We start from the raw sequence: 21,519 nt of genomic DNA, 5'->3' as shown, positions 1-21,519 counted from the left end.
GCCTTTATCTACTAGGCGAGCCTTGTATCTCTCCAAGGATCCATCTGAGTTGTACTTCAGAGTGAACACCCATTTACAACCAACAATTGTCTTTCCATCCGGCAGATCAACTTTCTTCCAAGTAGCATTCTTTTCCAAAGCTCTCATCTCCTCAAAAATAGCTTCTTTCCACTTAGGAACATTTAGAGCCTCCTGGATACTATTAGGAATGGATACACTAGACATTTGTGAAATAAAGGCACAATATGACGGTGAAATATTTTTGTAAGATACAAAATTTGACAGAGGATGTTTTGTACAAGACCTAACACCTTTCCTAAGAGCAATGGGAAGATCAAGCTGACTGGAAGAATTAGAATTACCTGGAGGAATATTTTCAGGGATTTTTGGAGAATTATCATGAATTTCATGATCCACCCTCAGATCAGATTCTTGTTGATGCTGCGGAATAGTGCCTCTCCTTTTCTGTGCTAGATATTCCCCTGAATATACAAGGCCTTTATACTGTTTCGCACGCATCTTTGTTGTTTCAGCTTTTTCATTTTGAAATGGCATCACCAAAGGTTGTTCATTTTCAATATTTAATTCATTTGTTTCCACTAATTTTGTATTTTCTGCCTCACTTTCTTTCAGTGACTGGTTGTAAGGAACACCATTATGGACAAATTCAAACATTAAATTAGAACCATCTAAAAAACCATCTTTACTAGTGTTGCTCTCCCCCTGAAGATGGGAGTTGCTGTAGTACGAGGTTCCTTCAAAGAATGTGACATCCATAGTCACAAACATCCTTTTCAAAACTGGATCAAAGCATTTGTAACCTCTCTGATTAGTGGGATAGCCTACAAAAATACATTTATGTGCTTTTGGATCAAGTTTTGAACGCTTAGGATCATGGTTATGAACAAAGGCCACACTTCCAAAAATTTTTAAGGGAATGTTTGTCTCTAGCCGAGAGTTTGGAAAACTGTCAATGGAAACCCGTATGGGTGTTTTAAAATCCAAAATTCATGTAGGCATTCTGTTAATCAAATAAGTGGCTGTTAAAACAGCTTCTTAGGAACCTTAGTTTGAAAACTTAGGGTTCTAACAACTTCAAGGAGATGTTTGTTTTTCCTTTCAGCCACCCTATTCTGTTGAGGTGTATTATTACACGAACTTTGGTGTACAATTCCTTTCTTAGCAAAAAAATTCCCTAATACATTGTTAAAAAATTCTTTTCCATTATCACTTCGAAAAATTTTAATCTGAGTCTGAAATTGTGTTTGAACCATGTTATAGAAATTTTTGAACACAATTTTAGCATCAAATTTCTCTTAAAAGGAAAACCCAAGTGACCCTAGTATGATCATCAATAAAAGTAATGAACTAACATTTTCCAAAAAGAGTTGTTACTCTAGAAGGGCCCCAAACATCACTGTGAATCATAGTAAATGGTTTTGATTTTTTATATGGTTGAGACTGAAAAACAGCATGATGATGTTTTGCTAATTCACAAGATTCACACTTGAAAACTGAATGATTTTTATTCATGAATAACTTGAGAAATAGATGCTTTAAATATTGAAAACTAGGATGTCCTAATCGATAATGCCATAACAAAACTTAACTGTCACTAGGAACAGAGATAGAACTGAACAAGTTTGTTGGTCTTGCCTTCCAAAGGTTGATCATTTATTAAAGAGGTAGAGGCCACCATCCTGTTTAGCACCCCCAATCATCTTCCCTGAGGTTAAATCCTGAAATTCACAACAAGAAGACCAAAAATTAACTTGACAATTATGATCAAGGGTTAATTTGCTGACTGATAAGAGATTGTATGATAGGTTAGGAACATGCAGAACATCTTTGAGGTTTAGGGAAGGAGAAATAGATACAGTTCATTTCCCAGCAACAGTGGCAAAGGAACCATCTGCAATCTTAACCTTTTGATTCCCTGCACAAGGTGTATATGAAGAAAAGAATTGCGAAGTGCCGGTCATATGATCAGTGGCACCTGAATCTAGTATCCAGGAGCCATTAGATTTGGTACAAGTAATGGCTGCAGTGAAAAAATTACCTGACTGAGCTAGAGAACAGGATGGGTTAGAATTTCTTAACGATTGAGATTGAAACATTTTATATAAGTGCTCCATTTGTTCCTTTGTGAAAGGAAGAGACTCTGAGGATGATTGCTGCCCTAGATCCGAGTTGCTTACTTGAAGTGCGCGGATATCTCCCCCTGACTTGTTGTCATTGCCTGATTTTTTCTTCCAACCCGCCGGTTTCCCATGCAGCTTCCAGCAGGTTTCTCGAGTATGCCATGGATTTCTACAATGATCACACCAAGGCCTCTGCTTTCCTCCTCGTTTATCTCCGTCTAAGTCTCCACCTCGGGCCACAAGAGCGGACCCTTCATTCTCTGTTTTTGTTTCACTAACATTCTTCAACATCACTTGCCGCCGTGCTTCTTCTCTACGCACTTCTGAAAAAACTTCTCTTATAGTAGGCAAGGGCTTTCATCCTAAGATACGTCCCCAAACCTCATCGAGTTCTTTGTTCAAACCAGCCAAGAAGACAAAAACCCGGCCTCTTCTATCTTCTTTTTGTACCGAGCACTGTCACTGGGACTTTCCCATTCTTCTTCTTCAAATAAATCCAACTCCTGCCAAACAACCATCATCTCATTGTAATAAGCTGTTACTTCACATTCACCTTGCTGCATCTTCCACATTCGGGTATTCAGTTCAAACAGTTGTGAATGATTGTCTAAATCTGAATAGGTTTCCCTAACAGCTTCCCACACATCGCGAACCGTCGGTAGAAACATGAATGGTTTTCCAACCACCGGATCCATAGAGTTGATCAACTAGGCGGTAACCATTGAATTTTTAGAACGCCACTGCCTGTACTTTGGATCATCAGTGGCTGGCGGTTTCACTTCACCATTCAAATAGCTGAGTTTCCCTTTGCTGTCGATCACCAACCGCACGGACTGAGACCACTCAAGATAATTTTTTCCATTCAATTTGTGAATGGTAATTTGAAGGGAATTCTTAGAAAGAGAAATAGCCGCTGACTAAATACCTCCCTCCGAAGACGTCACACCACTGGTAGCATCTGAAGATGCTGAACCTGAGCCAATCATGGCGGCCTTAAAATTCATGATCTGGTTCTGTTACCATGTTGCGAAATACAGAGGGAGAAAAGAAGATTTTCTTTATTGATGATTAAAACATATTGAGCATACACCTTAAATAAGAAAAGATAGGAAAGACAAACCCCTAGAATCTCTCTCAATTAGGGATTGACTAAATCTTTCCCTTAATCCTAGGATATGACTTTCCTAAATTTATTCAATCTAATCTTTCCTAAATTTATTCAAATCTCTTAATCAATCAAATCCTATCTTTCTTAATTTTCCGCAAATCCTATCTTTCTTAATTTGCCGCAAATCCTATCTTTCTTAATTTGCCGCAAATCCTAACTTTCTTAATTTTCCGACAGTCTTGATGAAAACTATTAGCTGGAATGTAAGAGGTCTAGGGAGTGCAAGAAAGAGAAGGGTGATCATAGATCTACTTCGAAGGGAAAAACCCGACATTGTGCTGTTACAAGAATCCAAACTGATGGAATTAGATGGGAGATGGGTTAGGAGTTTCTAGAGGTCTAGAGGTGTAGGTTGGACTTCGTCTCCTTCTTGGGGAGCCTCGGGAGTGGGGAGGGGGATTGTAACACTGTGGAGGGAGGATGTGGTGGAAAAAGTGGAAGAATTGATAGGCAGATTCTCCGTTTCCATTAAGTTTAAGAATGTAAAGGATGGGTGTGTATGGGTTCTAACCAATGTTTATGGCCCTAACTCCTATAAAGAGAGAAATGAGATGTGGGAGGAATTATATGCAATCAAGGGGTTATGGGATGGCCCTTGGTGTTTGGGCGGGGATTTTAATGTCATTAGATTCTCTGGAGAAACTAGTAATCCCCAACAGGTAATCACAACAAGCATGAGGAAATTTAATGGTTTTATTGAAGATTGTGAGTTGAAGGAAATACCTTTGTTGCAAACTAGTTATACTTGGTCCAACCTTTTAGATTTGAAAATGTGTGGCTTACCCAACCAGATTTTGTGAAAAAAGTGAAGGAATGGTGGGGTGAGGAGGTGAGGGGGGTAAGATGGAAGGGGGTCAAGTTTCATAAGAAGTTAAAGAGGTTGAGAGACAAAATAAAAGAGTGGAATAGAGATCAATTTGGCAGAACTGAGGAGCAAAAAATGAGCCTAATCTCTCGAATAGAGAACTTGGATGTAAAGGAATCCCGAAATGGTTTGACCAAGGATGACAGAGTGTTAAGGAGACAATTGAAAAAGGATTTGGAAGAGGTGTTACTGAGGGAAGAAATCAGCTGGAGAGAAAAATCTAGACAGAAGTGGATTAAGGAAGGCGATGGGAACACTAGATTTTTCCATGACTTGGCCAATGGGAGACGAAGAAAGAATTTTGTGACCAAGCTGGAGATAAGAGAGGAGGTGATTACCAACCAGGATGACAAAGCCAGAAAATTTGTGGACCACTTCAAATTGATCTATAGAATACCTTTGAGTGAGAGAGCAGTCGTGGGAGGGGTGGAATGGCCAAGAATTGAGGATGGAATGGCAAGGTGGTTGCAAAGGAATTTCGAGGAAGAAGAGATTAAGAAAGTTGTCTTTCTAATGGATAGATCCAAGGCTCCAAGTCCATATGGCTTTACAGTGGGTTTTATCAAGATTGCTGGGAGGTGCTAAAAGAGAATTTAGTTGAAGTCTTTAAGGAATTTGTTCACAATCATATAATAAGCCCTGGAATCAATGCCACTTTTTTGGCTTTGATATCTAAGATGATTGATGCCAGCCACCCAAAAGATTATAAGCCTATTAGTTTGGTGACAAGCATCTATAAAATTCTGACTGAAGTGCTTTCTTTGAGGATCAAAATAGTTCTTCCTTCTATCATTAGTGAAACTCAGGGGGCCTTCATTCAAGGGCGACAAATAATAGATCAGATCCTAATTGCAAATGAGTTTGTGGAGGAAATAAAAAGGTCTAGGCAAAGAGGTTTTATTTGTAAATTGGATCTTGAAAAGGCCTATGACTTAGTGGACTAGGAGTTATTAGAGGTGGTGAGAAACTGTGGATTTGGGGACAAGTGGTGTAGTTGGATATCTGGGTGTATCAGTACCTGTCACTACTCTTTTCTGGTAAATGGTGTGGTGAGGGGCTTTTTTCCTACTTGCAGGGGTGTCAGGCAAGGGGATCCACTCTCACCCTTCCTTTTTACCTTAGTAGCTGATGTGATTAGGATCATTACTAAGGCTGGTTGTGAAGATGCCATTAGGGGTTGGAGAATAGGGCAACACCAAATCCCAGTCACCCTCCTTCAGTTTGCAGATGATCTAATGATCTTTTGTGAAGGAGGCTTTAGCGAGAAGGTAGCAAACCTAAAGGAGCTAATCAAAAGATTTGAAAGGATTTCTGATCTGAAAATAAATTTGGAAAAGAGTTGCATAGCGAGTATAAACATGGAGGGTGGGGAGATCGAGGTTGTTGCGAAGTGTCTTGAGTGTTCCATCTTTGCTTGGCCTATGTCATACTTAGGGCTTCCATTAGGGGCAAACCCTAGGGAGAGCAGATTTTGGACACTAGTGCTAGAAAAGTTTGAGAAGAGATTAGCTTCGTGGAAGAAGATTTATATCTCTTTAGGAGGGAGAATTACCTTAATAAGAGCTACTTTGGCTAACTTACCTACTTACCTTTTGTCTGTCTTTAGGATACCAGCTAGGAAGGTGGAGAAGTTGATGAGAGACTTCCTGTGGGAGCCGGGACAAGAAAAAAATGATCATTTGGTTAATTGAGAAATTGTTTGCAGAAGTAAAGAGGAGGAGGGTTTGGGACTTGGGAGGGTGATTGAAAAAAATCAAGCTCTATTAGGGAAATGGTTGTGGCGATGGCCATTGGAAAGTGAGAGGCAGTGGCATGAGGTGGTGGGAAGCATTCATGGGAGTTCAGAGAATGGATGGGATGCTGGTGTGTCAAGGCAGGCTAACTTAGCAGCACCTTGGAAGGCCATATCACATCACTGCTATGGGGGGATACAAATATTTTTTGCTGTTTGTTGATGACTACACTCGTTTCTCATGGGTTTATCTTATGTGCTCTTGAGATGAGGTCCCCCCTAAATCGGATTTTTCATCAGATGGTTCTGAACCAGTTTGGGGTCAAAATCAAAGCTTCCAGATCTGATAATACTAAAGAGTACTTTGCAAAACCATTGGCTTCATATTTCCTTGATCATGGGGTTATTCATCAGAGTACTTGTCCCCATACACCTCAGCAAAATGGGGTTGCTGAGAGGAAAAATAGGCATATATTGGAGGTGGCCAGAAGCATTATGCTGACTTCCAATGTTCCTTGACATGAGAACTCCATTTAACCTATTATACCTTGATAAAGACTTGTTTATCATTCCTCTTAAGACCTTTGGATGCACTTGCTTTGTTCAGATTCTTGGACCTCATCGCTCTAAATTTGATCCTAAAGCTTTGAAATGTATCTTTCTTGGGTATGCACAAAATCAAAAAGGATACTGCTACTATGAGCCTATTTCTAGGAAATGGTTTGTTTCTATGGATGTCACATTTTTTGAGGATGTACCCTATTATCATAGAGTTTCCTCTCAAGGGGAGAGTAGTGAGATTGGACTTCATTCATTAGAAATTCCATTACCTGTCCCAACCACTGAAGGGGAGTGTAGTGAGGAAGATTGTCAAAGATGTTGGGATTTGAGGGTGTATCACAAGTGGCGGAGGCAAGTTGATTTTGGTCATCAACAGTCCAAGCCAACTCCAATTCCCTCTGCGGCTCCAGATTCAGGTACCACAATCCCTTTATCCCTTGCTATAGATGAGATACCTTCTATGCCTCCCATTGTTGAGCCTTCCCTTCCTCGTTTGGATGACCTTGATCTTCCAATTGCAGTTTGTAAGGGGAAGCACTGTTGTACCTCATTTACAACCCATTGTATTTCTTAGTTTCTTTCTTATGATCACTTGTCTTCATCCTATAAGTCTTTTTTGGCATCTATTGTTGCTATTACCATTCCCAAAACAGTGCAAGAAGCCTTGTCAGCACCTGAGTGGAAGGATGCAATGAAGGTGGAGATGGATGCTCTTCTAAAAAACAATACATGGGAGTTAGTTGATCAACAACCTAAAGAGAAGAAACATGTTGGGTGCAGATGGGTGTTTACAGTGAAACATAATGTTGATGGCTCTATTGAAAGATATAAGTCCAGATTAGTTGCAAAGGGGTTTACACAGACATATGGCATAGACTATTTGGAGACTTTTGCACCGGTTGCCAAGGTGAATATTATCAAAGTTCTACTATCCATTGTAGCAAATTTCTCATGGCTATTATTTCAAATGAATGTCAAAAACGCCTTCCTCAATAGTGATTTGCAAGAGGTGTATATGGAGTTACCTCCCGGATTCTATAATGTAGAAGCGGGGAAGAAGGTTTGCTGATTGAATAAGGCCTTATATGGACTGAAACAATCTCCAGAGCATGGTTTGATAGATTTAGATAGGTCCTTGAAAAATTCGGCTATGTACAGGCCCAGTCAGATCACACTTTTTTCATTAAGAAGATGGATTCCTCCTTGACTCTACTTGCTGTATATGTCGATGACATTGTTATGACAGATAGTGATACCCGTGAAATTGACTCTCTTAAGCAATTGCTTCACCAAGAGTTTGAGGTCAAAGATTTGGGAGAGCTACGGTATTTCTTGGGAATTGAAGTAGCATAGTCCAAACATGGGATTTTTGTCTCCCAAAGGAAGTATGTTCTCGATCTTTTGGAAGAAAATGGAAAACTAGGAGTTAAACCTATTGACACACCTATTGAAAAGAATCGTAGGATAAGTGCAGAAGGTGGAGAGCCCCTTGAAGACAAGGTTATGTTTCAACGGTTGGCTGGGAAGCTTCTTTATCTTTGCTCACATGACCGGACATTTCTTATGTTGTCAGTGTTGTTAGCTAGTACATGCATTCCCCCAGAACCACTCACCTTTTTGTGGTTGAAAGGATCCTTGCTTATCTGAAGAGATGTCTAGGTAGAGGCATACTCTTCAAGGATAATGATCACATGAAAATAGAAGTCTACATAAATGTTGATTGGGCTGGGTGTGTTGATTATAGGAGATCCACCTTTGGGTATTGTGCCTTTATAGGAGGAAATCTTTTCTCTTGGAGAAGTAAAAAATAGAATGTTGTTGCTCGTTCCAATGTTAAAGCTGAATACAGATCTATGGCTAATGGTGTGGCTGAAATCTTATGGTTGAGATCTCTATTTGAAGAACTGGGTATTGCTTATGAGAATCCCTTGATGTTGTATTGTGATAAACAGGTTGCTATTAATATTGCCTATAACCCGGTTCAACATGACAGAACTAAACATATTGAAGTGGATCGACACTTTATTAGCCATGTCTGTAGCAACATACTTTGCTACCTTAGAGGGGTTGTTGGAGGAATTAGTGTTAGACTGTGTATGCCCTTAGCTCCAATCAAATTGATGTACATAAACATTTATTTGCAAATGAGTAAAGTACATTGTTGTTTCATGTTCATATTTGTATGTTTTCTATGTATTACCCCTTAAACTGGATACTTAAGAGACTCGTGTTAGTTTAAAATGTTCTCAACCATTGGATAAACTTGGGGAATTTATCCTGACAAGGTTGACACTGGTGTGCTTCCAAACAGTTAGAGTAGCTTGTCTCAGTTGCTAGGGTTAGACCCCAAGCACAACTAGTGGGTCTTTATCAAAAGCACTGAACCCGGACCTATTTCTAGTTATGCCTTGGACCTTGGAGATAGATGGGCAACATTGGAAAGTTACACTTTACCCCAGACTTGATTATGGTACTGCATTAGGTGTTGGACTGAGCTGTCTTTGATGTGCCAACCAGTGAGATCCATCAAGAGTCAAATACCTAGGCATGTTAGGGCAGTTTGGAAAATCACCTGAGTGGGTTATCATAGTGATAGAATTGGCCCCTTTGTCAGACAAAGTGAATATCAGGGTTTACACTTCTCAGATGGAAACCTAAACCGTCAACATCGGATTTAAATCGTATTTTATATCTGATTTTGCAAAATGTGTATTATACTACTATTTTATGAAAAAGGTTTTAATCTCAGGATCCATCCGAGCAGAGAGTGTGACATTGCACTTTGCAGCCAGGGGAGAGGTCTTTCCTTATTAGGTAGTGTTGTGATCATTATGGGCCGAGAGGTTAAGTGTAAGAGACCATTACAAGGCTGATTACCTGATGGGCTTTGTCTTACATAAGTCCATTGTCCTTGGGTCTTCATAGGGTGGCTTAATCCAAGGATCATTAAGGTGTAAATGCTGGACCCAAACTGAACCAATACTGATTGGGTCAGGGGTTCACTGCCTTGAGTAGTGAATTCGTCCTAGCCTCTTTCAGGGGTAGGGACGAACCCTTATGGACTTATGTAAGTCCTTTGTGGGGTCCCATGCCATATAATATCAGGCCCAAAGTGGCCATGCAACACTTGGGGGCATGAGCCATTAAGAAAAATGGGCTTAAGGCCCATTACTAATATGATTAGTTAAGCTGTCACATGACAACTAAGTTATCATGTAATTTGGGTCGAAAGTGGGCATGGCGGTATGAAGCACCTATCCTCTTAAGAGAATAATGCTTATCTCTTAAAAGAGTCCAGATCCAAATCAGATTTGGATAATCTCCTAATTAGATTAGGAGAATGGAAAATGGAAAATGAATGTTTTTGATATGTAGGAATTACTTAAAAGGAAGTTATTAGAAAATGGAAAATAAATTATTATTGTTTTAAATTATATTAAAGTGTGAAAGCCTCCTTATGTGTCCCAAATTTTGGAAAGATGTGATTGGAATAAACTAGCCTTTTTTCTAGTAAAGACGTGGGAGTTCTCTCATGTGACTTGCCATTAAGGCTGCTTATTTCTGTTACTTCCTCCACATCTTGCATCAGTTTCATAAGTTCTTATATATACATGCTTCTCATTGAGAATGCTTAGCTGAATTCTGACATTTGCAGCAAAGTTGATGCTGTGTTGGTCAATGCATCCCAATACAGGCTCAGTCCTTAAGTTTTCTCATCAAGGGATCTTCTTCCTCCATATCTTGTATCAGTTTTTTATATAGTGTTTCATAACCTTCAGAACCTAGTTTCTGTTATCACCATTATCATCAAATACTTCACTGAAATCAAGGTTCTTTTGTCTTATTAATAGCAAGAACACAAACACACACACACACACAGATATATATATATATATATGTATATATGTATATATAAGGAAAATAAGGAAAGCCCTCAGACTAGAGAGCTTATCCTTCAAACACATGGCATTCTTTTTTTTTTCAAGAAATAATATCCAAGAAGTGGGTACTTTCCACTCTAAAATAGAAGCTTTCTTCCTCATATCCACTCTCAAAAAATGAGTCGCTAATTCTGCTCTTAGAAAAAGTGCTAAATTCAGACACATGCTACCTATAGAAAAAAGTATTCACCCCTAGCTAACTTTAGACACATGGTTACCTATAAAAAAGGTCTCCACTCTAAAAGATGTGGGACCCATATTAATCTTTGTAATTCAATTTCCTAATTCAAATAAAAGACTCATCGTAAAGGCTTTTTTATATTACAAATAAAACTTTATTTAATTATTTAAATTAAATAAGAAACCTCAAATTGGATATAATTACTTGATAAGTAGTGAATCTCAAACAAAATGATATTGTTACCAAAAAAATAAAAAAAATGATATATAGGTGTCATTTCCATGTACTTAATATGGGGTCATTCTCTTGTATAAAAAAAATGGGGTCATTCTCTAGTTAATTCAAAATGAAGAGAATGAAATAAAAATACAACAGGCTCAATTAATGAGCAGTTTACCCCTAGAATGCAGGATCAAAATAACTATTGCACCTTTGTATCGTACATCAAATAAACGGAAACCAGCTATGAAATTATTGAGAAGGCACAAACGGCAACAATCTATTAGTTACCAATTTTAAAAAATTATGGTGATTAAATGTCTAGTTAATAGGTTTTTATCCAATGACCAAGGGAATCCTTGTATTAACTCAGAAAGATCTGAAAGATTTCCAGTATGGGGAAGGCAATCTTATATAGAACTAAGTCTATACCTACTTGATTTTTGTTATTTGGGGATGAGGGGAATTTCTATTGTCTTTCCATATCTTCATGTGCTTCCTCTTATACACAGTTTGGAGAGAACACAGCTCGTGCCTCTTAATGGGAAGCTTGTACCTGAATTGCTTATTCTATTAATGAAATCTTAACTTATAAAAAAAATTGTAATCATTGATTTTCAAAAAAAAAATTAAAAAAAAATAAAAAGAAAAAGGATAACTGCATGATCATAAGATTAGGGGGATATAACCCAAGAAGTGGATACCCTGTAGTCTGTTCCACTCTTACTTGCAATTAAGAAATGGTTTATGAACTTGGGGCCTAACTGAAGCATGAAATGAATTGTCATGTATCACCTGCATTTGGTAGAATGCTTCAAAGCTGAAGCATTTTATTATATGCTCTAAACTTTTCTTGTCAATTTCTGAAATCATCAATTTCTATATTCTATGAAATTTCTGCAACGTTGATCCTGGGTACAGGAATCCAAGTCTTTCTACCATTATCTTTAATGACTTAAGTTTGGCAATTTGTTATGGTATAAGTAATATTTAGCATCTAATCTTTACTTGATCAATCAATGAGAGAATTTCTGGAATTTTTTTAGTAAATACTAAATAATTAATTTTTTAACCCTTCTAATATTATAAAATTTTGTTCCTGATTTTTTGTTCTCCTGAAGTTAAATTCACAGGGTTGTTCCAAATTTGGCTATCAGTAAGATTTTATCACGAGAAAATAACAAGGTCCGGATACTTCAGGTATGAAGTAGGATTTTACATTAGCTCATTAGAGGAACCAAGCTTTGTTTGGGAATAACTAGTTACTTCTGAACTAGGTTGAGCTAATTTATTCTGGATATTGTCAGAGTATGAATTGTATTAAACGAATGGGATGCCTTGCAATCTCAATAGAATAGAATAAGGTGCCTTGTAAAAGCATAAAAACCTTTATTGCGAACTCCTGAGGTGGTTATCCAGGAACATCGTGCACAGCACATGTTGGCTGTGCAAATAGGATCATGCTAGACAACTCCTATATATTGGCATGCTTTATATTTCTTATTAGTAGAAATAGTTTATTTATAAGATTGCATTCCTCACTTTATAGAATGTTCCATGCATTTTCTTCCTTGAAAGATGAAAACTTTGGTGGTTTATGATCTGAACTTCTATATTTTATTTATTAAAAAGACATGGAACCACACTTTTATACATTTGCATCAACTGTAAAAGTAAGCAAGGGTCCACAAAAAGATATTTTTTGGTTTTTATGTTTTAACAATGATTTTTTGGTAAATTGCTTTTAACAATGATTTGAAGTTATACTTTCTTGACATTATAAAGTAATGTCCAGAAAGTACCAAATATGATTGTTGGATTGAAGTCTCTTTATGTTTGAGTGTTCGGCTGATAAGAGTTCTTATTAGCCTATACTTAAGTTTAAGTTATCCTGTACTGGGCCTGTGTTAATAGGCCTAAGTCTGTTTAATGTTTTAAGTTGTCTGGGTGTCCCATCACTAATCAGGGGCATTCCAGTAATTCCTTGTATCATTGTACTACATTATAATATAAATAACAGTATTGTCAACTGAGCTATTCAGTTCGACATTCACAGTATTTCAGAGGTCTTCTTCTCTTCTCTACTACTTCGAATAAGAATGCCTTCCTAAATGGTGATCTTCATGAAGAGGTATTCATGGAACCTCCACCAGGCTATGATGTTGGCAAGAAGGTGTGTAAACTAAGGAAAGCATTATATGGTTTGAAGCAGTCTCCCCGGGCATGGTTCGAGAGACTTTGTATGGCCATGAAGAAAGTGGGGTACACTCAGAGTGGTGCAGATCATACCTTGTTTACAAGGAGACAGGATAGCAAGCTTATGACACTCATTGTTTATGTGGATGATATGGTGATTATCGGGAATGACTTGGAAGAGATAAAGAGACTGAAGGAGTTCCTAGCTTCAGAATTTTTGATCAAAGACTTGGGGAAATCTAAGATATTTTCTTGGGATTGAAGTTGCTAGATTAAGAGAAGGAATCTACATATGTCAGCGGAAATATGTGCTAGATCTCCTAGAGGAAACAGGCATGACGGGATGCAGGCCAACAGACACTCCAATAGAACAATACATGGCCTACAAGAATCAATGGGTGAGGACTACTGTGATAGAGAGAGATACCAAAAATTGGTAGGAAAGCTGATATACTTATCCCTTACTCGGCCAGATATTGCCTATGCAGTGCATGTTGTCAGTCAATTCATGCACTCACCAAAGATCCCTCACATGAGAGCAGTTGAAAGAATTCTCAGGTACTTGAAAACTTGCCCAGGGAAGGGAATTCTATTCAGAAAAAACGGTAAACTTGAAATTGAAGCCTACACTAATGCAGATTGGGCTGGGTCTGTTGGAGACAGAAAATCAACCTCAGGTTACTATACATTTGTGGGAGGAAACCTGGTCACATGGCGCAGTAAGAAGCAGAATGTAGTGGCTAGATCAAGTGCAGAAGCAGAATATCGAGCTATGGCCCACGGGGTTGCTGAACTCTTATGGCTCAGAACTCTTCTTAATGAGCTTGGCATTAAGGCTGAAGGTCCTCTCAGGCTGTATTGTGACAAGAAAGCTACCATCAACATTGCCAACAATCTCGTGCAGCATGACAGGACAAAACATATTGAGATTGATCAACACTTTGTTAGAGAGAGAATTGTCTCGGGAGAACTCTATGTGCCTTATACTCCATCTGAGATGCAAATTGCAGATGTATTGACTAAAGGGCTAGTAGCAACAAAGTTCAGGGACATACTTGGCAAGTTAAACATGATTGATATCCATGCTTAGCTTGAGGGGGAGTGTTGGATTGAAGTCTCTTTATGTATGAGTGTTCGGCTGATAAGAGTTCTTATTAGCCTATACTTAAGTTTAAGTTATCCTATACTGGGCCTAAGCATGTTTAATGTTTTAAGTTGTCTGGGTGTCCCATCACTAATCAGGGGCATTCTAGTAATTCCTTGTATCATTGTACTACATTCTAATATAAATAACAGTATTGTCGACTGAGCTATTCAGTTCGACATTCACTGTATTTCAGAGGTCTTCTTCTCTTCTCTACTACTTCAAATACAGCTCCTAAGCTCACAATGATATTGAGGACCCTTGGTCTTTCCATTACCTCATTAGAGAGGCTGGAGCTCAACTTCCAAACCTTTGTGATCCATCTAGTGATTGGTTAATCCCATTGGTTATTGGATAGAGGACAGATCTGAGCTGTTTTGTAGGACCTCCTTCCTAGGATCTCTTTTTTTTTTGTTTCTTTTTTTGAGATCATGTGCAGGGTTTGGATATGATTCACCTCATGCTTTTGAGGCTATTGAATCTTTCCTGGTCCATTATGTGGATTTAACTTCATACTTTTCTCTTATTTCTCCTTAATAACCTTTTCTTCTCACTGATAAAAAAATAAATTACAGGTTCTTGTTTCTTGCATTGGGTTTATGCCAGAAAAGTTTTGGCTCAAATTGCTTTATAGCCTTGTGAGAAAAACATATATTCTAGCCAAGTTATTGTCCATAGGTTCTTGGAGAAGGAACACCTTAGAGATGTTCAAAGAACACTAGATAGAAACTTTTGAAATGGTGGATTATGATATATATACACTACAGATGATGACACTAGAAACAACATAGCTATTTAGAGTTGAATGTATGAATGTAAAGATGAATGGTGTTTTAGGGTTTGTGAATGGAAGAAGAAGAAGAGGGAGAGGTTTGATAGCAAATTGTCTCTCTTGCTTCAGGTCTCTACTTTTTATGTGAAAATAACATCAAATTACATATATGGTGCTGACAAACATTAAAAAGCACCTTACATGTCTCACTTTTTGTAAATGCCAAGTTACCTTTTACATGGTTTCACATATCTCAACATTTAGATGCACAGAGGGACCATTTATGGTCCAATTGTTGATATGAGATAAGATGGAGTTCTACTACTTTTCTTCCCATTACATTTTATATTAGGAAAAGAATTTATTGGCTTATATAATTGGTGAGAGTGATAGGCCTCTCTGAATAACTGAACCTACTGAGGGGTACTATTTGGAAACCTTTTCATTGCAATAGTGTGGCTGATGATACTAAAAATGGCTATATAATTAATTTGAAATTTCTTTTGCAGGAAGGATGCAAGGGCCTACTGTATATGGCACTTCATGCACGTGTTGTTTTGGATTTGTGTGAACATCTTGAAGAAGAAATTAGTTTTGAGCAGGTGGAGGGGGATTTTGATTCATTTCGGGGAAAGTGGATTTTGGAGCAACTTGGGAATCATCATACATTACTGAAGTATACTGTGGAATCAAAGATGCACAAAGATTCCTTTCTTTCAGAAGCTATTATGGAAGAGGTATTAATATCTTTCTGTCTGTAATCTACCTTGGAAAATTTAGACAATGGAAGTAATTCCCTTTTCTTATGTCATTTCTTGAGCAGATGAATGATCCATTTCTCCACATCAACTAACAAAATCATATGCTAAAATATCAGAAAATATCAGTGTTATTGGTGGAAGATTTTGTGCATAAGTTAATTATCTTTGATTAGTGATATGCTTGTACTTTGATCTTCGTTACATGTGTGGTCCAATGTTTTAGAACCCAGCCCAGAGGCTGAACTTTTTTTCCCAACGAGTGGACAGCCCACTGGTTCAACTGTCACATCAATGGGTCAAGTCATGATGTCATGGCAATAAAAAATTTTCAAAAAATAAAACAATACAAAAAACTTTTGACCTAGCAAACAGGTTGAGCAGATCACCAATTCAACCATCCAGGTCAAATGGTCGATGGTTGTTTTGTAACATGACATGTTAGAGGTTGACCATAACCAGATGGGTTATGGGGCCCACTTAGATGCCAATTGCTATCATTTTTCAGAATGGCCTAGACCAACTTTGTTATGTCCTCAAAGATCATATTGGTGCACCTCCTATGAGCATTTCATATCTTTTTTAGAAGATAACTGACTTTCCTAGAAAAAAGGCACAGAAGAGATGTACATGAATTGACAGTGTATACAAAAATCTGCACCTCCTAAAAATAAGTGGACTAGGAGCTATCACTATACAAGAGTTCCCAAGCCCAGATTTTGACAAGCCCATCTGCCATAGAATTTAGATCCCTTGAAAACCAGTTAGTCTGAGCTGATCCACCAACTATGAATTCTCTAATTTCATTTAGGAAGTGAGCTAGCCTCCATGGATCTCTTTCCAAAATTTTATATCTATTTATAATATGAAAAAGGGGTCCCACTTAAGAGGCTAACATGCCCCTGTGTATAGTGTGACTCATATGCAGAGTATACAGATTACAGCCTATTATCTAATAATTGGTATATGATGTTGCATTACTCTTGTGGAAATTTATAGTGAATACAGATCATGGATGTGAATTCTAATCAAAATCTCATCCAGATCAACATGGATGCTTATCTAGTTGGTGATTTCCTTTGGTTCTTCTACCTATGGTTTTTCTTCATCCCTTTTTTCTTCATTATTTATTTATTATTGGAAACTTCATTAATGTGGATCATTCAATTCTTAAATGTGGTTTTGATTCCTTCATTTCATTAATGTTTCAAATCTTATTTATTTATTTTCACGTGAAAGCATTAGCTGATGGCAAAGGTCATCAGAATGGGTTCTCTTTTCAGTTGTTATCCATCATTCCTTATCTGGAGCCTTAAGAAACTGAAGTTATATTATTCTGCCTGTTCCAGGTTATATATGAAGACCTCCCATCAAACCTTTGTGCCATTCGAGATTTTGTTGAAAAACAGATGGCACCGAATTTGGAAGAAGAACATACAGAGGGACAAGTCATTCTATCTGGAAACAATAAGGATGTGGATTATGGTAAAAAACCTGAACAGGTTTCTTTCAGTAGTCAAAATCCATTGAGACAAAGACCAAGAGTTCCAGGACTACAGAGAGATGTTGAAGTTCTTAAAGCTGAACTCCTGACCTTTATTTCTGAGCATGGTCAGGAAGGGTTCATGCCTATGAGAAAGCAACTCCGATTGCATGGTAGGGTGGATATTGAGAAGGCAATTACACGCATGGGTGGATTCAGAAAGATTGCTTCACTGATGAACCTTTCCCTTGCTTATAAACACCGCAAACCAAAGGGCTATTGGGACAACCTTGAGAATTTGCAAGAGGAGGTAGCTTTTTAAACTTGGGTTTCTCATTTATAGTAGACTTCAGTATCATTCTTGTTTTTTTCTTTTCTTTCTAGATTATAGTCCATCATGTACATTATTATCAGAAGAAAAGAGAAGAAATAAGGAAGAAGAGGAGAGAGAGAAGAATAGAGAAAGGTTTGGAGAGTTCTAATCTCTCTGCGGTGCCAACTTATGTTATTATATATAGGGCGACCATAAATAAAAGGGAAAAGACCCTTATGCCCCTGCTGTAGTCAAAGTACATAAACAAAGGAAAAAAAGGCTATTTTAACCAGACCAAACAGGCCCTAACTAAGCAGAATACAATCATAAATATAAAGAAAAACATTCCAACATACATGTTGCTATCAGGATAAATAGATGACAGCAAGTAACAATGAGAACGTGGATTTGCATATACACACGTTTGTTATATAAGGAGTGAGATTCCTATTCAAGTCATTTAATGAGCTTCCTTTAAGAATCTGGGAATCTTCCATGTGGAAAAGTTGTTTGGGGTTCCAATTCCTTTTCCAATTCTAGATTTGTGGAATTTTTTTGGCACAAAAGACCTTGCCACATGCTCTAGACAAGATCTATATTATGAGAAACTTTCAAATTAAAAAAAAAAAAGAAAAATTGGAAGGCTATTATTAATATACAAAACTCTGATGCAACACATGGCCAATCCCTATTTTCAAAGACAACAATTGGAAATTTGATTGAATTCAAAGTTAGATCCCTGACACTAGTTGTATTCTTTTAGGAATAAATTTTAAAGACGAGTACCCCTTACAAATTCTACAATACCCTTATGTGTAAAGATAAACAACTTATTGTGACAAGGTTGTTATATATAGAGAAAGAGATAGATATACAGATAGGGGCTATTGCTTGGTGTAATGGTAAAATCTCCTATAACAAGCATGAGAATTCTGGTTGGAGTCTGAGATTGGTCACTTTGTGCAAAATATTCTGGAGATTTAAGTCTATATCCAGTCCAGACCTCCCAGGACTCAGGATGGTGGGGGCTAATATTGGGTTATGGATCTTATGCATGAATTCAGTGGAAATTTCAAGGTATCTTATAAATTATGATGAATTTTGACAATGATTTGTTCTTATTGTACAGATAAGTCGATTCCAAAGAAACTGGGGAATGGATCCTTGTTATATGCCCAGTAGGAAATCTTTTGAGAGAGCAGGTAAGAGGAAATAAGTCTAAACCTCCTCTAATGTTCTACCAAAAAACAAACTCTTCCAATGTAATAATCTGTAGTAGGTCTTTGGAAGTGCATACATGTACTTTATCTCTAGATGTATATCATGGCTATGAATTTTCCTTTTGTTTATTGATATATTCATCCTAAACTTTGCATTAATTCTTCCAAGAAGGCAGTCCAGCCAAAAAAAGCGATGTTGCTGGAGGTTTCTATGTAGATAATTAATTAATTATCAGGTGGCTGGTGTTATACTTATTCATTTCCTTCTGTTAATGGTTTTGCAGGCCGCTATGACATTGCACGTGCATTGGAAAAATGGGGGGGCCTCCATGAAGTTTCTCGCCTCCTATCACTCAAGGTGAGGCACCCAACAAGACAGGCAAAAGTAGAAAAAGAAAAGAAAAATGATAGTATAGTATTGAATGATAAAGAGGTTGAAGATAAAGTACCATATAAACCTTGTGTTTCTCAAGATACTCAGAAGTGGCTCTCGAAACTCAAATATTTAGACATTAATTGGATGGAATAAAAATATAAATTTTTTAGTATAATTGCGAAAATAATTTGCCTATATCCATGTTAATGTACATTACAAGAATGTTATTGGTCTTAATTTTCTACAGTGAGGGTGATATCCTTGCTAGGTTGGACCCCATGTTTGTCTGGCAGAAGATTTCGACAAACTCATAGATGCAATCCCAGAGATTCCTCCTTTCCATGTTAGTTGGAGTATATACAGAAATGATAATTCGTTTATGATGCTGTGGAAAATTAAATATCTTATCAATAATCCAGTTATTGTCAGAGGCAATTACTTGCAGATCAATGGAGTTGTCCCAAGACAGAAATAGCCCCACTTGAAAGACCTTGAGCTGCCACCCAATGAAAATTAGAGAAACCAATGTTGCATACCAAAATCTTATGTTTAGAGTCTGAGCATTTTGTTTTTCTTTGAAAAAACAGATTTGAGGTCATGTAGCTTTGAGAAGTGCTTTTAGGTGATAGACTGTCACGGCACTTTCCATCAGTGTTTTAAAAGGCGTAGGAGGTGTCCCCCAAAACACCCTGAGGTGCAGGCCAGAGGCACTGACACCTCTGAGGTATACGCCTCAAGTGCAAGAGGCGTATGCCTCATACACTTTTTGCACGCCTCATGCACATCTCATATAAAAAGATAGAAAAAAAGGAAAAAAGAAAAGGGAAGGGCAAGAAAAAGAAAGAAAAGAAAAAAAAAAAAGAGAAAATGAAAGAAAAGGAAAGGGAAGGGAAGAATAGGTAAGGGGAAAGAAAGTGGGCTGGGGCCTTCACTGCAGCCCCCCTTTTCAATGCAACCCAATTTGATTTTTCTGTTAGGGGCGGCTTTCAACTAGTGTTATTGGTCTTCATTCTTTTTAATATAAAAGATTTTTATTAAAACTAACCAAAAATGTAATCCTCCTTACTCTTCTTTCTCTTCCCCTTCCTCCTCCTCCTCCTCATCCCTTCTTCATCTACTTGACCCAGATGACCATACCGTTCTTTTGAAATAATCACCAACTCCGACAAGGGATTGGCCTTAGTGCACTCTGTACCTTACGGTACAAATCTAACCCCATGAAAGATTTGTTGATTGCAAGTTAACCGTATTATAACCTTAAGGTCAGTATCCAAATTGTTATAATTCAAATCATCTGTCGTTTGGCTTCATTCTCCACTTTGTAAAAAGAGTTTTGGTTCCATTGACCATCGAACATTATATTTCCTTAATTTTTGAAGTACTGAAAAATCAATCTTATTTTGAATGCATGGAAAGCTCAGTGGTCATCTTAATGATCAGAAATCTTCTATGTGGCAAATTGACTGGGAGCTCAAAAGGGTGGATCATGTCAAACTTGGGCTAATCTTTTATTTTATATTAAAAATACGAATAAGTTGATGTACCAAATCAACATAAATCAGTTTTCTACCAAATCCAGGTCGTGTGTAAGGCTGCAAATTGATCGTATAGGATATTATTTTGAATGAAATCAACATTAGGGTTACAAAAAAAAAAAGGATTTAATCCGATTCAAATATGAATTCCATTTGTTATGTGCCCGTTTAGTGAAAACTTCCAAAAGCTAAAAATAGGCTTACATGACACATAAGCTGAGAAATCAACTTTCCGGTGAAGTTACTTTTGGTAGATTTTTGGAAATGTCCCAATCAAACACTAAAGCTCTCCCAAACGGGCCCTAAGATTTGGATAGAAGCTTGGTTGTTTCATCTATTACTAGCGGAGGGGCCCTTGCTTCGCAGGGGTTGTATTGGAATTGTCACATTGCTATTTGCTATATTAAAAAAGACAATGTTTTTTAAATAAGAAACCTGCAATTATTAGTACTCAAGTCTTGAAACCCATATAAAGAATTAAAAGAAATCATCATGTGTCCGATTTTTAAATATTGCTTCAGCAAAGCATTTCATATAAAAGAACACTATCACACAATGATAGCTCTGAGTTCTACTTTATAGCTATCCTTTGTTTCACATTGAAAACTCTTAGTTGACCCGGATGGTAGGACTGTTTGGCCTAGGAATTGTCCAGGCAATCGGTTTCGCTTTACCCCAAACTTAATCCCTGGCCAAAAACCGTTGAATCGATCAACAACCCGTTGACCTGAGCGGTCAAACCATCGACTCGTCGACCCGTTCAACGATTTTGGCCATTTTTTATTTTTAATTATTATTATTTTTTAATTTTTAATTTTTGTTGTCAAAACGAGCTATCCGTTCAAACTAGATGGTTGAACCGTCGACTTGGAAACCAGTGGTTAGAATGGTTTCGCTTCTAGGTCATTTTTTCT

General features: G+C 37.5%; 1 protein-coding gene across 2 annotated transcripts in view; it reads left to right on the top strand.

Annotated features, from left to right (window-relative positions):
- LOC104587826 (polyketide cyclase/dehydrase/lipid transporter) overlaps positions 1–19,245 on the top strand; it is a 30,415-nt gene extending 11,170 nt beyond the window's left edge. For both annotated transcript variants that reach the window (XM_010245561.3, XM_088896455.1), the window contains 5 exons: positions 11,942–12,008; positions 15,430–15,657; positions 17,028–17,471; positions 18,604–18,676; positions 18,979–19,245. In XM_010245561.3, the coding sequence (XP_010243863.1) occupies positions 11,942–12,008; positions 15,430–15,657; positions 17,028–17,471; positions 18,604–18,676; positions 18,979–19,223 (1,057 nt within the window). In that variant the 3' untranslated portion in view covers positions 19,224–19,245. The remainder of the gene's footprint in view (positions 1–11,941; positions 12,009–15,429; positions 15,658–17,027; positions 17,472–18,603; positions 18,677–18,978) is intronic.
- The last annotated feature ends 2,274 nt before the right edge of the window (positions 19,246–21,519 follow it).

The sequence above is a fragment of the Nelumbo nucifera genome, chromosome 1 (assembly GCF_055504915.1).
Source record: "Nelumbo nucifera cultivar China Antique chromosome 1, China Antique-T2T, whole genome shotgun sequence".
Lineage (NCBI taxonomy): Eukaryota > Viridiplantae > Streptophyta > Magnoliopsida > Proteales > Nelumbonaceae > Nelumbo > Nelumbo nucifera.
This window is presented reverse-complemented; position numbering and strand designations above follow the sequence as displayed.